Below are 14,665 nucleotides of genomic sequence, written 5' to 3'. Positions count from 1 at the left end.
TTATATCCTTTTTTCCATGTATCCTTGTATCCTTGTATTAATTTTAAGTGAAATATCGACTCCCCTTATTACGTCTAACCAGCTTTTTCTCCTCTAACTCAGCTCACTCCACCTATCCAGGTTAATCTAAAACAGTGTTCTGCTCTGTCTGTTAGTAAGAAAAATGCGGTATTTAATTATCCTATCTAATTTGTTTTACACTTCAGAATTACACGTGTACTAATTGTAGCAAAGCGCAAATACTAGTCTTAAATTATTTAGAATGTCAAAAAATTATGCTGGTTTGACTTTAAATATGCTTTTTAGTATTAGTTTTTTAAACTAAATAAAAACCTTAAAATTATCTATATAGCTTCTTTCTTTCGGTCTTTGTTTTTTGGTTCGGGGTTTTAATCTTTAAACTTAAATGTCAAATCCCCATTTATAATTACCTCTTATACAGAACATTTTGATCGAAAGAAAGATGTACTTTTTTATCTTTAAGTTTCTAATTTTACAGAAAGGAAAGGACGGATGAGAATCTTAATACCTCTTCTCTACTCAAAATGAATAAAAAATACAGGGTTCTTGACCTGAAACTATTAAAATATGACAATGCCGATGTAAATTTAAGTCGTCTGCCTTTTTTGGTTAACTTAATGATAAGGCAAGGAAAAAAACAAGTTTTCAATTGAAGGGAATCATTAATTTAAGGAAACAGACAGTATAGAATCCGTACAGTCGTCTCTAAACTCTTATCCTCTGTGGGTAACCCTGTATATTGTATCTAGATATATAAATCCAATTTGTGCATTTAAGTTGCACAATTCTGAATAATATTAAGATGAAATATGCACAAAAGAATTTAAACATTCTTAAAACAAACTTGTTGGTTTCTCTACAAAAATGCAATTAGTTTGTGATTTTGAAAACTGATCTTTTTGAAGTGTGTTTTTTCTACAGAAGGGACTGCCGTATTTCTGCTACAGGGAAACAATAAGATTTAAATTTTTATTTTAGTGCGATTTGTTTTAACAATTAAATATTAAAACATTTCAACTTTAGAATAAAGATCGAAGTACATGTATTCATTTATTAAGTACAACTGTGTAACAGAGTACTATTGTTGTTGGATAGTTTGTTGTTTAAAGCATAAGACAAATTTATCAATTTAAAAGAGAATATTTTAAAGGGAAGTGAAAAATATAAATAAATAGAAAATAAGATTTTTGGAAAGTAATGAGAAAAAAGAAATAAAAATTCTTGTTTTTTTTAAAGCAAAAATTAATTGATTTTGGGTTCTGACATTTATACTAGAAATTATTAAATGTCGTAGCATACAAACAAGTATTGAAAGTGAGGCATGCAATGCTCTTTCATCATTTTAAACTATGTTTCCCCATTTTAATGGTGGAAAGGTTGTTATTCTCATGGGTTCCCCAACCATAATAAAGGTTGAGTTCCGTCAATTGAATTTTCAATTAAACATAATTGAGGATATTTTTCCTCATTTGAGATTTGTTTTCATCTACATAGTTGCAGAGAAATGGTTTTTATTCGCATGAGTTCTCCAACCTTAATATAGGTTGAGTACTTTCAATTGAATTTTTAAAAAAATATTTTTTCCTTCAATTTGGATCAATTTTCATCTACAGGATTGTACAGAGAAAGAAACGAAAGTTTTAATCTCGTTTAACGACTATAAAGTTATCAACCGTAGTTTATATTGTGTTCATCACCCGGTAAGAATGTTTGTCCCGGTAAGTATGTTTTAAGAACTATCAGAATTAAAAATTTTATACATTTTTGGAAAGCTTCTGAAAGTCAGTTAGATAGGAAAAAATGTGAAAAAGAAAATACACAAAATATGACCAATTCACGGCAAACTAAAATAAATTACACATTAGATTCAAATCTAAGATATTTTCAATCAAGTTTATAGTGCAAGGAAAGTTATTTCATAGGGGTACGCATCTTTTGTACTGCAGTGTACTGTCTCTGGGCGGTAATGTAAACACAAGCCGGATGTCGTAGCCTGACATGGGATCCATCTTTTACATAAAAAATCAATGAAATATTCTTGTCATAGGAAACTATTATATTTATTATCAAACTTTTCATAATTCAATGCTTTATTCTCCTCGGATACTAAACAAACAATGATGCATCTATTCTTGTTTACAAATTCCGCCCAGAGAGAACTGGTTTCAATATGTACGCAGAGTATATGCAACTGCAATTAACTTTCCTTGCATTATAACCTTGTTTTCAATCATAACGCTTCTTATTGGAGAGATATTAAGAAGAAAAACATATAGAAATTGAACACTGTAAATAAAATATATATATATATATATATTCCACATTAAATTGACAAGGAAAAGGTTTCAAGGGTACCGTTGTGAATTGACCATTGCCAAATTTGCATGTAGGGTCACTTAAATTTCTCTTATAGTCCCTTTCAGCAGTCAAGTTTTTTTTTATATTTTGTGTCAAGGTACTCGTTTTGTCTTGACTGTAGATTATGGTCCTTGGACAAGAATGAAGACATATTAAGACGGATTGATGTACAATATACATTGTTCAGCTGGAAAGAAGCTTGTCATTACAGTCAATACTGAGTATAAAGGATAGATATACATTAACTTAATTATACGGGTTGGTCGAGTAGTTAAAAATATATGAAAATTGTAAACAATACGTGTTTTAAAAGTGCTTTATTATAATTGACTAATAAACACTGTATGCTTAATGCTTATGAATACTGCAAAATCCCCATAAAATTTGATTTGGTATAAATGTATTCAATTTTACGTTAATAACTCTTATGAATAATATTTAAATAAGTGATTTAAAACATTTCCTCACAATTGCAAAACTCAACTTTGAGAAACGCTTTATTTGAAATTGTGTGCGAGCAGTTTTGTGGTTGTAAATTGAATTCAACAGCTAATAATTAACTTTGAATAAGAACTAGCTAAAGAGTAAAGAAGAAGAAAAGGATGCTACTTGCAAATTATATTTGGTCAGAAAAATGAAATTACCTCTGTACTTGTAATTAATTAGCTAGATCTTAGAAACCCTCGGTTACTTAAATTTCACTCGAGTCGAAAGTGAAATTTTTTGTTATTAATATTTCTTAAATGCACTTTTTTCTTTTGTACTCAATAAATTTCCAAGCTAGACATTTAATACCCCCCCCCCCCCTGAGTCATATGGGAAACGTGAAATACTTTTAATAAAAAGCTTTTGTATGATGTCAAAAGTGGGTTACATAATCAGCGCACAACCCGAAATTTGTCTTGCCCAATTCTAACACATCGGCAACAATTTTTTCGTTTCCGGATCAGAAAACGCAATTTTACAGTTTAAAGGACGGGGTTAGTTTCAGAAATTCTTAATAAACTTTTGTTAAACGAATTTTTGTCCTTAATTTCACATTTTGAGTTTCAGACGGTATAATGATGCAAATTAGGCTACTTTTATTCGTCTATTTTGAAGTTTTTTATCTTAAAATCGTTCAAATACAAATAAAAATCTTTTAATAAGCAGTGACTTTTTGTCCTTTATTTTTACTTTTTTAGTTTTTAATTTAAAGTGTTATAAACACTTTTATCAAACGAATCTGTTGTATAAAACTTTAACAAAAGTTTTCTGACTCAATTCAAATCCTTTGCTGTCGAAAATTAGATGTAGAACGGACAGGTAATCTTTCAAATTGAAGACGGATAGTTGGAAAGTTGTCCGGAAGAATAGATCGAAAACCAATTGACGCAGAAATATAAAAACATCTATTTTTCATGATATCAGATTCAGCCTTCAGATAGTTTTATTCATTCATTGGATCCAGCAAGATCGAAGAGTAATGTACAAAAACTAATGTACCATAGAAAAATAAACACTTTGTCTGTTACAATTAATTTTAACTCTCAAGATTAATGAGAAATAACAATTTTTAATAACTTACACTTCTCTGGCTCTTTCAAAAGCGTTGTTTTAAATGGGATTAACAAAAAGTTTTAAAAAATGAATTCGAAAAATTCGCAATCGAAAAAATAAAAATCCGCCAAATTGTGCAAAATTAGAACAATGAAGGATTTGAATTCTAATTTAGCTCTAGCGATTGTGGCAGCAGCTCTGGGTTCAGGATTTCAACACGGATACAACACTGGTGTATTGAATGCTCCGCAAAAAGTGATCGAGCTTTGGATAAAGGGCCCTTGCCCAGGAAGCAGTTTGAGTCCTGTCAGTGGTCGTGCATGTTTGGATGAATACACCGTTACTTTGATTTGGTCGTGGGTAGTTGCCATTTATTGTATCGGAGGTATGATGGGCGGAGCAATTGTGGGCTTGGTATCCAGCTATTTTGGAAGAAAAGGAGGCCTTATGTTTAACAATCTGTTTGTTCTAATCGCATCCCTTCTTATGGGATTTGCAAAGGAGGCTGATAGCTACCAAATGTTACTTGCTGGAAGATTATGTAAGTTTTATTTTAAATCAATTTTAACCAACATAACAGTAACGATCTCAAATCAAAATTTTGATGCTTAAAATCACTTCCCTATTAGTTTAATTCCTAGGGGCGTTTAAGGAATTTGTCGAAGCTTTCAGGTTGTACTATTTTGGGGGAAGCTAATGAATACCCCTAGAAAATCTAGTTTTCAGTTATCCAGGGGGGTCAAAGTCACAATATTCCCCCTGTTTACGGTACATGCAGTCTCAGATCTTAAATATTTGTCTTTCAATATTTTCGTTGTGATAATTAATGTTGATTTGTTGAACAATATTTCCAAGAAAATAAGGATAACCAAATAAATGGCTTTTATTTAAAAAAAGTTAGATCATTTTGAGAATTATACTAAATACAAAATTTAAAACTTGCTGCTACTGCAAACGATTAGCGGAGATAACAATCGCAAGACTTCCTATTCCCCAAGATAAATTAGTGAGAAGTTGGAAAATGTTTCTTGCTCAAATTTTTTTTTTCTTGACTCACCAGTTGTAAAAACGTTGCTGAATTACAAACCGTGACTTCATGTAATTATTTACCAGCACATAAATATAATCTCAGCCAAATGTTTTCTTGTAGCATGGTTAATTTTTATCGTTAACCCAAATCTCTCCCTCCCCCCCACCACCACCAAAAAAAGACCATAGAGTCCAAATATGGAGGCAATGCAAGTTCATAGAACTTTAGAGCTAATCTTTTTTTTTAAATACAAATATGTGAATGTGACGTATGTTTCCTTATCTTTTTTCAAGGAGATAAAAACTTAGATACAAAGCTAAATAACCCTTTCTTAAAAATCAAGAAGATTCAGTTCACTTTTTTTATAAAATGAGAATGCTGTGGGTAAAAAAACTTAAGTGAAAAGGGTATTTGGTTCAAAATGTAACTTATTTCTTTTCATAATCAGTTGCTGGAATAAACTCTGGTTTGAACGCTGGCTTGGTTCCAATGTACCTGTCCGAGGTATCACCTGTGTCTCTTCGAGGAAGTACAGGAACAGTGTATCAGCTCATTATCACTCTCTCAATTCTTTTATCTCAAGTATTAGGTCTACAACAGGTTCTAGGCACACAGGATAAATGGCCAATACTTCTTGGGTAAACATATTTTTCCTTCAATTTTTTTAATATTATTACAGAAGTTCCTAAAATTATGTGAAAATCAAGAAGGTCTGTAAGTCTAAAGACATTGATAAAAATACAATATAAAGCATAGGACACGATTAATTACGTTTGCAGATCACATATATAGAGATTGTAGAGATTGCAAAGAATTGAGTTTTTGACACAAACTCTGATTTTCTAATCCCAATATCTTTATAACCCAATGTCGTAAACCTTAGATATTTTAAATTATTAATTTTGCTACATTAAATAGTCAGAGTTTGAAATACCAAAGGTTTACATCATCAGGTTGTAAAGATATAGGAATTAGACAATTTCAGCAAAGACTCAATTTCTTAAATTAAATGACAGAAGGAAACTAAAGTATGGGTAACTTTGATTAAAGAAAATATGAATTATAAAATATACAAGTGGTTTTGAGATAAGAGATAGTATATGAAGTGAACTATAGTATAATGTTCTTCATGTTCTGCAGGGCCCCTGTGGTACTTGGTATCCTTCAGCTACTACTGCTCCCCTGGTGTCCTGAATCTCCTAGGTTTCTTCTAATGGACAGATTTGATTCCAATGGATCTACCAAAGCACTCTCTTGGCTCAGGTATCTCATAAAACTGAAGTATAAAACAGCATAGGATTTTAACCATTTCCTTTGCTTCACTTGCTAAATTCTTTATCCTTTACAGTTTACACCCACACTGTGTTTTCTATATATACTATTTTCGTTATATATTCAAGAGTAACATAGCTTTCATGTTTGATATTTTATTGAAGACATTGAAACAAATTTACCCAACTTTTCTAACTTTAATCATTAATTACATGACCACACAGTGTTTCACAAATATTCAAGCCTTGGAAATATCTTTTTCATTTTTCATAATCTCATATTTATTCACAAAACTGATAACAAATTTTACTCTTTCATTTTCAAACCTATTTTTACTTAATCCTTCTTAATTTGGACAATAAACCACATAACCCCCCCCCCCTCCCCCCCCCTTTATTTGAGTTCAGTGAATAATTCGGAAGAGATTGGAAATTCCCTTTCTTATTCAAATCAAAAAAGGGCAAATATCTTTCCGATAAACATAATATCTAATTTATATTCTAATATTTTACTTCCTTCAGTTAATATTATAGGAAGTCGGACAAAATCCAATCTGAGATAGAAGAAATGAATATAGAGTTCGAAGCTAAGAAGCTTGAAAAACATATGACCTTGAAGGAGATGTTAACGGTGAAATATTTGCGTAAACCTCTCGCCATCGCTGTTATGATGATGTTGGCCCAACAGCTCTCTGGTATCAACGCCGCCATGTTCTTCTCTACTAAGATTTTCAGTTCGGCTGGTCTTGATGAATTTAACAGTCAAATGGCCTCAGTAGGTATGGGTGTCATGAATGTACTCATGACGTTTGTATCCATGATCCTAATTGATGTTGCTGGGAGAAAAACTCTTATGATTTCTGGATTAGCTGTGATGTTCCTGAGTACAACATTTCTGCTCATTTCTCTTCTACTTTACAAGAGCTTGGCCTGGATGTCCTTTATTGCCATTGCATCGGTTATACTATTTGTGGTGGGATTTGCTACAGGAAAAGTCAATTTCATAAATTCAAAAATTTTTTTCCTTCTTTTTTCATAAACTATTTATGCTGGCATGCTTTTAATACTAACCATGTTCTTTAAATTGACTAATTGTTTGTATAGGCCCTGGTTCAATTCCCTGGTTCTTTGTTTCCGAACTGTTTGCACAGTCTGGGAGACCTATTGCAACAAGTATAGCAGTTGCGGTCAACTGGTCAGCGAACTTTCTTGTTGGACTCTCCTTTTCTCCAATCCAGCTGGCCATAGGACCATATGTGTTTCTCATTTTTATGATTATTCAACTTTTTTTCATACTTTATGTACAGTTTATAGTGCCTGAAACCAAGGGTAGGAGTGTGGAGCAGGTTACTGCTCGATTCAGAGTTTAGTGTACTATAAAGTGTTTACCGGCTGTTATTTATGTATTTCAATTTTTTATTTTATTTTAACATATTAATTCTCCTTTTCTATATTCTAATATGTGTTCTTCTACAATAAAAGGTTGAATATGAATAGGGATATTGAAGAAAACAAAATGGTTGAGCTAGATTGTAGCTATCTTCTGAATAATAATAATTTATTTCAGATTTCTATACATAAATCTTTTCGCTGTCTTTCTGTCTATCGGTTCTTTAGTTACAGTTTAATGTAAACAAAATTATCAAGGTTTTATACATTCCTTGGCTAAAACCACAACAGTTAGTAAATCGGCCGCGGGGTGATGAGGAACCTTCATAAAAATTAACCCTATTCCAGCTGTGGAAAGGGGGGGGGTCCCGTTTTTTGGACAAAAATCAAAAGTATTTGTCTGAGGTTGTTCACATTTTTTTACTTTTCTAACTAACACATGCCCCTAACTATAGGATCAAGTTCTCAGGCATACTGCCTAATTGCTTTATTTTATCTATACCAGACTAAACCTATGTTTACTTTCAGTCGATCATTGAATTTTAATATTTTATTTTAGCTTTTTAGAAAACCTTCAACAAAATAGAGTAAATTACACGACTTTTGTGAAGAAATTTTGCATAGATTTGTGCACAGACGCCTTTAAAGTGAAAATTTGCACATTTTCAATTTTTCCTTAAATACACATTCAGTTTTTCTAAATTTTTAAAAGTTTTTTTGCAAATTTAAATTTGCTGGGTCAAGGGCTTTTCAAAATGTATAATTCATTATAGTTCGCGCACTTTTTGTTTTTTTGCACATTTTTCGTTAAATAACTTAATTTTGCAGTAAATATTTAAAATTTTGCACATTCGTAATTTTTTGCAGAATATTGTAGTAAAGGGCTTTCTAAAATATGTATATATAGTGTTTTAGATTTGTATCACAATAAGGAAATAGAAGGTCCCTGGGAACACCTCTATTTTGGGTAAATGTGACGTCACTCTAAATATGGTTAAAAACCACTCTTAAGGGCGATTTATACGCCAAGCAATAAAGAAAAAAAAACAAGAAAGGTAAAAACATATATCCGAGAGTTAAAGAACCATTAAGATAATCTGAAATGTGTAAATATCTTGTGTTTTGTTTTTGTACCACAACAAGAAAACTTCCTACTCATACATCTTGTTATTTTAATCTTACAGCATTTAAACAAAGTTTATTTCTAACATTTCAGTTTGCCATTTTTGTTGTTAATGTTCATGCTAGCAGTTCAATCTGACATTTGGTTTGATTTTTTAAGCAATCTTAAAGGAACTGGAAGCGTGATTTCAAGTGAACCTCCATGCAAAGATGCAAATGCCCGATTTACAACCGGTACCCATGAAAGCTTTGTCTTATGAAGTACTAGCTGAAGGCCCCGGCGTTGCCCGTGAAAAAAAATTCAGCCCAATTGGTCAAACCGTTTGACCGGCTATACCGTATACACAACATATATATGAATGTCTTGTTTTATTATGTAGGTAGATGAATTAGATATCAATGTTTGTTTCTTTAAGCTGTAAATTTTCATTTACGGGTTCTCTAGTGCATTTTGAGGAAAAGGGTCCTCTGTTAAAACTATAAACCAGCTTGGACCTAAAACAAAAAAGAATCTAAAAGACTTTTATACTTATCTTCTCAGAGTTTATATGGTCTGTAAACTTTCAAGGCACTACAATAGAGAAAATAAAATAAGAAAAATCAAACAAAATGATATCAATATTCAAACAATGGACATTGCACTGCTATAAACACAAAAGGGTTTGAATCTTGATCCACAATTCGGTACATCTTAAACCGCAATCTGAATAACAATAAGGATAATATCGTAGTTGTCCTATATTGAAAAAAGGGATCAAATCAATTTCAGTCCCCTCTACATGCAAAAATCCGACGGTGCTTGTAAAGAGAAACCACAATTGAAAATAATCAGTTTTTATTTACAAAAACAAAGGTATCTCCTTCAGTTTTATTCAGTCGAAGGTATAAAGGTTTCTGTTTTTAAATGGACCTGAACCACTTTAAACAAAGGGACATTTGAAAATTCGTCGACATTCATTTTAAGTTGTTTTTTTCTAAACTTCAACTAAAACTATTTGATAAAACAAAAGAAGTCTTGCAGAAATAATCTTCTCTACAACAAAAGAAACAGAGTAAAAAAAAGAAGTTTAGTTTCTAAAACTATCATTTGCTTTATGCACAGCTGGGCGTATAATGGGACTTAATTGTGAATTATAAATTTTCTAAATGTGTGGGATTCAAGAACAAGTATCGTAACTTCTTCAGTTTCAAGATGGGGTTTTAAAGTTGGGGGGGGTGTCTTTTCCAATCTCGTTCCTTGTTCATGTATGCGCCCTTGAATTTGCATTTTGGCTAAATAGGAAAGAATGTTGGTAGTTGATAGAGCTGGCTATTATTTTATCTATACCAGACTAAACCTATGTTTACTTTCAGTCGATCATTGAATTTTAATATTTTATTTTAGCTTTTTAGAAAACCTTAAACAAAATAGAGTAAATTACACGACTTTTGTGAAGAAATTTTGCATAGATTTGTGCACAGACGCCTTTAAAGTGAAAATTTGCACATTTTCAATTTTTCCTTAAATACACATTCAGTTTTTCTAAATTTTTAAAAGTTTTTTTGCAAATTTAAATTTGCTGGGTCAAGGGCTTTTCAAAATGTATAATTCATTATAGTNGGTTCCTTTATCATTCCTTGAAAGCTACAGGGGTTCCTTTATCATTCCTTGAAAGCTACAGGGGTTCCTTTATCCTTCCTTGAAAGCTACAGGGGTTCCTTTATCATTCCTTGAAAGCTACAGGGGTTCCGTTATCATTCCTTAAAAGCTACTTATTATTTTAATTATTTTAATTTTAGAAAATTCTTCTGAGAACTAGATACACTGAATTTACATGTAGTTAGTTGGGCTTCTATATCAGGGGGGCTTTCCAATTCCCTAGATTTACCCCCCTTCCACTTCCCCTGCACCAGGGGGGGGCTTTCCCTGGATTTACCCCCCTCCTTCAACTTCCTCTGCATCAGGGGGGGCTTTCCCTGGATTTACCCCCCTCCTTCAACTTCCTCTGCATCAGGGGGGCTTTCCCTAGATTTACCACCCCCCTTCTACTTCCCCCTTATGGGATTTGCAAAGGAGGCTGATAGCTACCAAATGTTACTTGCTGGAAGATTATGTAAGTTTTATTTTAAATCAATTTTAACCAACATANCCTTCTACTTCCCCTGCATCGGCTAAAAATTCTTTCATAAATTATATTTTGTAAGCAAGGGATACGAAAGTTTGCTATCCCTGCTCATGCCTTGAAGCGGTCAAGTTCATTTTAAAAAAATTTTGAATTCTTGAAATTCTAAAATCTATATATGTACTGTCAATTAACCAATGAAAAAAGTTGTATTATAACTAGCTGAACTGCCCAGCGTTGCCCGTGGATTTTCAGAAAATTTAATTTTTACAGTCTACGTCAATTTGGGCCAGCCCATTTGGTGCAGTCCTTCGGCAAAGATATAAATGAGCAAAGAGCTTTATTGTTTGCAGGGTTTCCCACATCATATTAGATCGTTTATAGCTCAAAATTGTGATTTTAGGGACTAATAAGAAATTTTAAAAAGAATGAATCATTTAAAAAAATGTATAAGGTTACAATAAAAGTTTTCTTGTAAAAAATACTAGATATTTCGAGTATTATGTGCGTATTTTGGCGTTAATGCTTGCAGATAATCTAATATAATATTGGACGCTCCTTATATAGATATAGACTTGTGGTTAGTATAAAGCTAGGATAGATACATATATATATATATATATACAGTCAGGATACCCTATAGAATTATAGGGGAGAAAAAAACCGATTTGCATTATTTATTAGATACCATTTGGACAACGAGGGGGGAGTGCAGAAGGGTAACCTTAAATCGTTTATTTCTTAGAAATAACACCATATTGATCTCTGGTAATGGTCCTGGTGTACAATATTCTTTATTGCTCCTCAGTTTCGAAAATAAATCTATAAATTTGCCACATGATGGGCTAGAAATAAAATTACGTTTTTAAACCTTTGTGCATGCGCGCTCCTCAATTATCATTTCTAATTTTTTTGGTCTTCCTATGCATGTAATTAGTTTTTGTTGTAGATGTTGAACTCGAGTATGCGAATAAAAAAATCTAAACACTGAAAAGGTTTTTTGAAAATATCTTGTGGTATGATCCTTTTAATTATGGTATGGTCCTTTTAATTATGGTATGGTCCTTTTAATTATGGTATGGTCCTTTTAATTATGGTATGGTCCTTTTAATTGTGGCATTGTTCTTTTAATTGTGGTATGGTCCCTTTAACTGAGGTACGGTCCTTTTAATTATGGTATGGTCCCTTTAATTGTGGTATGGTCCCTTAAATTGTGGTATGGTCCCTTTAATTGTGGCATTGTTCTTTTAATTGTGGTATGGTCCTTTTAATTGTGGTACGGTCCTTTTTATTGTGGTATGGTCCTTTTAATTGTGGAATGGTCCAGTCTGGAAAACGTTCTTAAAGTAATTCCCTCTAATGACCAATGACCATTGGTCCTGCCCGCGGCGCCCTGGAATTGATTATCTTGCTCATGACGGATTATGTTCATTCGATCCATTGTGTTTTTTTTGTGAAGGGGGGGGGGGTGGAAAACACCCCCCCTGAAATTATTTGCTAGTTCACCTTATCTTTTAAATAACATGAAAATGAAAAATCGATTTTCATAGATAGAAAATTGAACGAAAATTTCGCGAAAATGGACGAAAATGAGGTCGAAAATTTTGTCGATAGTGCATCAAAATTCGCGAAAATTTTGAACGAAAATGAACGAATTTCGTCGTTTTATCTCACCTCCTGTATACTTGTATGTTTTATTTAACATCCTGTATAATTGTGTGTTTTATATAACCTCCTGTATATTTGTATGTTTTATTTAATCTCCTGTATATTTGATGTTTTATGTAACCTCCTGTATATTTGTATGTTTTACATAACCTCCCGTATAATTGTGTGTTTTATATAACCTCCTGTATAGTTGTCTGTTTTATATAACCTCTTGTATATTTGATGTTTTATCTCACCTCCTGTATAGTTGTATGTTTTATATAACCTCTTGTATATTTGAAGTTTTATGTCACCTCCTGTATTTTTGATGTTTTATGTAACCTCCTGTATAGTTGTATGTTTTATATAACCTTCTGTATATTTGATGTTTTATACAACCTCCTGTATAGTTGTATGTTCTATGTAACCTCCTGTATAGTTGATGTTTTATGTAACCTCCTGTATAGTTGTATGTTTTATATAACCTCCTGTATATTTGATGTTTTATATAACCTCCTGTATATTTGATGTTTTATATAACCTCCTGTATAGTTGATGTTTTATATAACCTCCTGTATATTTGATGTTTTATGTCACCTCCTGTATATTTGATGTTTTATGTNATAACCTCCTGTTTATTTGATGTTTTATGTCACCACCTGTATATTTGATGTTTTATATAACCTCCTGTTTATTTGATGTTTTATGTGACCTCCTGTATATTTGATGTTTTATATAACCTCCTGTATATTTTATGTTTTATGTCACCTCCTGTATATTTGATGTTTTATGTGACCTCCTGTATAATTGATGTTTTATGTCACCTCCTGTATAGTTGCATGTTTTATGTCACCTCCTGTATATTTTTATGTTTTATGTCACCTCCTGTATAATTGTGTGTTTTATGTAACCTCCTGTATAGTTGTATGTTTTATGTCACCTCCTGTATGGTTGTATGTTTTATATAACCTCCTGTATATTTGATGTTTTATATAACCTCCTGTATATTTGTATGTTTTATGTCACCTCTTGTATATTTGTATGTTTTATGCCACCTCCTGTATATTTGATGTTTTATGTCACCTCCTGTATAGTTGTATTTGATCAAGTTTCTTGTGCATTGTAGTTAAGAAAGAACTAGAAAGCCCAGAGAACTGTTTTACAGTGAATAGGTTGACCAGCGCACTATAGCAGCTGGTCGTTCAGTTACATCTAGCACACATACGTAGTGCGTACTGTGAACTATGTTTTATGTGCTGTGCACTGTACTTCTATGTACTGTTTGTCAGGAACTTTGAACTAATAATTTACTTTGTAATGTGTACTGTAAGCTATGACCTTGAACTATATTTGCTGTCTTCTGTGAACTATAAACTATGTACTGAGTACTGTATGCCAGGAACTAAGAGCTATGTAGTTTGTAGTTTGCATTGTAACTATGAACGATGCAATGTGAGATATGTTCTGTGTACTGTGTACTAAGTACTATTTACAGTGAACTGTACATTGTGTACTTTGTACTGTTAACAACAAACTATGGACTGTGAACTTTAAACTATGGACTGTGAACTTTAAACTGTGCACTCTGAACTCTAAACTAAAGACTGCATACTGTGTACTGTAAATTTTAAACCGTTTACTGTGTACTGTAAATTAGACATTGTACTCTGTGCTTTGAACTCTAACCTATGCACTATAAGCTTTGAACTGTGAACTATAAACTGTGTTGTGTACTACGAACCATAAACTATAATATTGTACTTTGAACTATGTGCTGTATATAGGGATGTTAACGTTTTCATTTTTTTTTAAAACGATCGTTTCTTTATGAAAACGACGATGAAAAATCGAAAACGTTTTTTCAAAAGCAATCGATTTTAAAAAACAATCGTAAAAAAACGGTCACAAATCGTTTTAAGAAAACGATCGTTATACGTTTTCTAAAAGTTCAAAACGATTGAAAACGAAAAAAACGATCGTTCAACGATCGTTTTCAAAAACGATTAACAGCCCTGGCCTGTATACTGTAAGTTACAGAACTTTGTACTGTGTTTACTGTTAATGAAAAACTAGTTTCTTAATTTTATGAAAGTCTAATAAGATATCTTTATTAATCTAATAGCAATAGCTTAAAACTCTTTATAAGTTTAATGCCCTTTTAATGGAATATAGAAGTATTCTACTGT

General features: G+C 32.1%; 1 protein-coding gene across 1 annotated transcript; it reads left to right on the top strand.

Annotated features, from left to right (window-relative positions):
• Positions 1 to 4,026: 4,026 nt before the first annotated feature.
• On the top strand, positions 4,027 to 7,713 carry LOC111714588 (solute carrier family 2, facilitated glucose transporter member 1). Its single transcript, XM_023489727.1, has 5 exons — positions 4,027 to 4,459; positions 5,397 to 5,586; positions 6,089 to 6,211; positions 6,754 to 7,208; positions 7,324 to 7,713. The coding sequence occupies exons 1-5, from the start codon at positions 4,069 to 4,071 to the stop codon at positions 7,587 to 7,589; spliced, it is 1,425 nt and encodes a 474-aa protein (XP_023345495.1). The 5' UTR covers positions 4,027 to 4,068; the 3' UTR covers positions 7,590 to 7,713.
• The last annotated feature ends 6,952 nt before the right edge of the window (positions 7,714 to 14,665 follow it).

Source organism: Eurytemora carolleeae, unplaced genomic scaffold, assembly GCF_000591075.1.
Source record: "Eurytemora carolleeae unplaced genomic scaffold, Eaff_2.0 scaffold1610, whole genome shotgun sequence".
Classification (NCBI taxonomy): Eukaryota; Metazoa; Arthropoda; class Copepoda; order Calanoida; family Temoridae; genus Eurytemora; species Eurytemora carolleeae.
The sequence above is the reverse complement of the archived record's forward strand: the minus strand, read 5'-3'. Positions and strand labels throughout refer to the sequence as shown.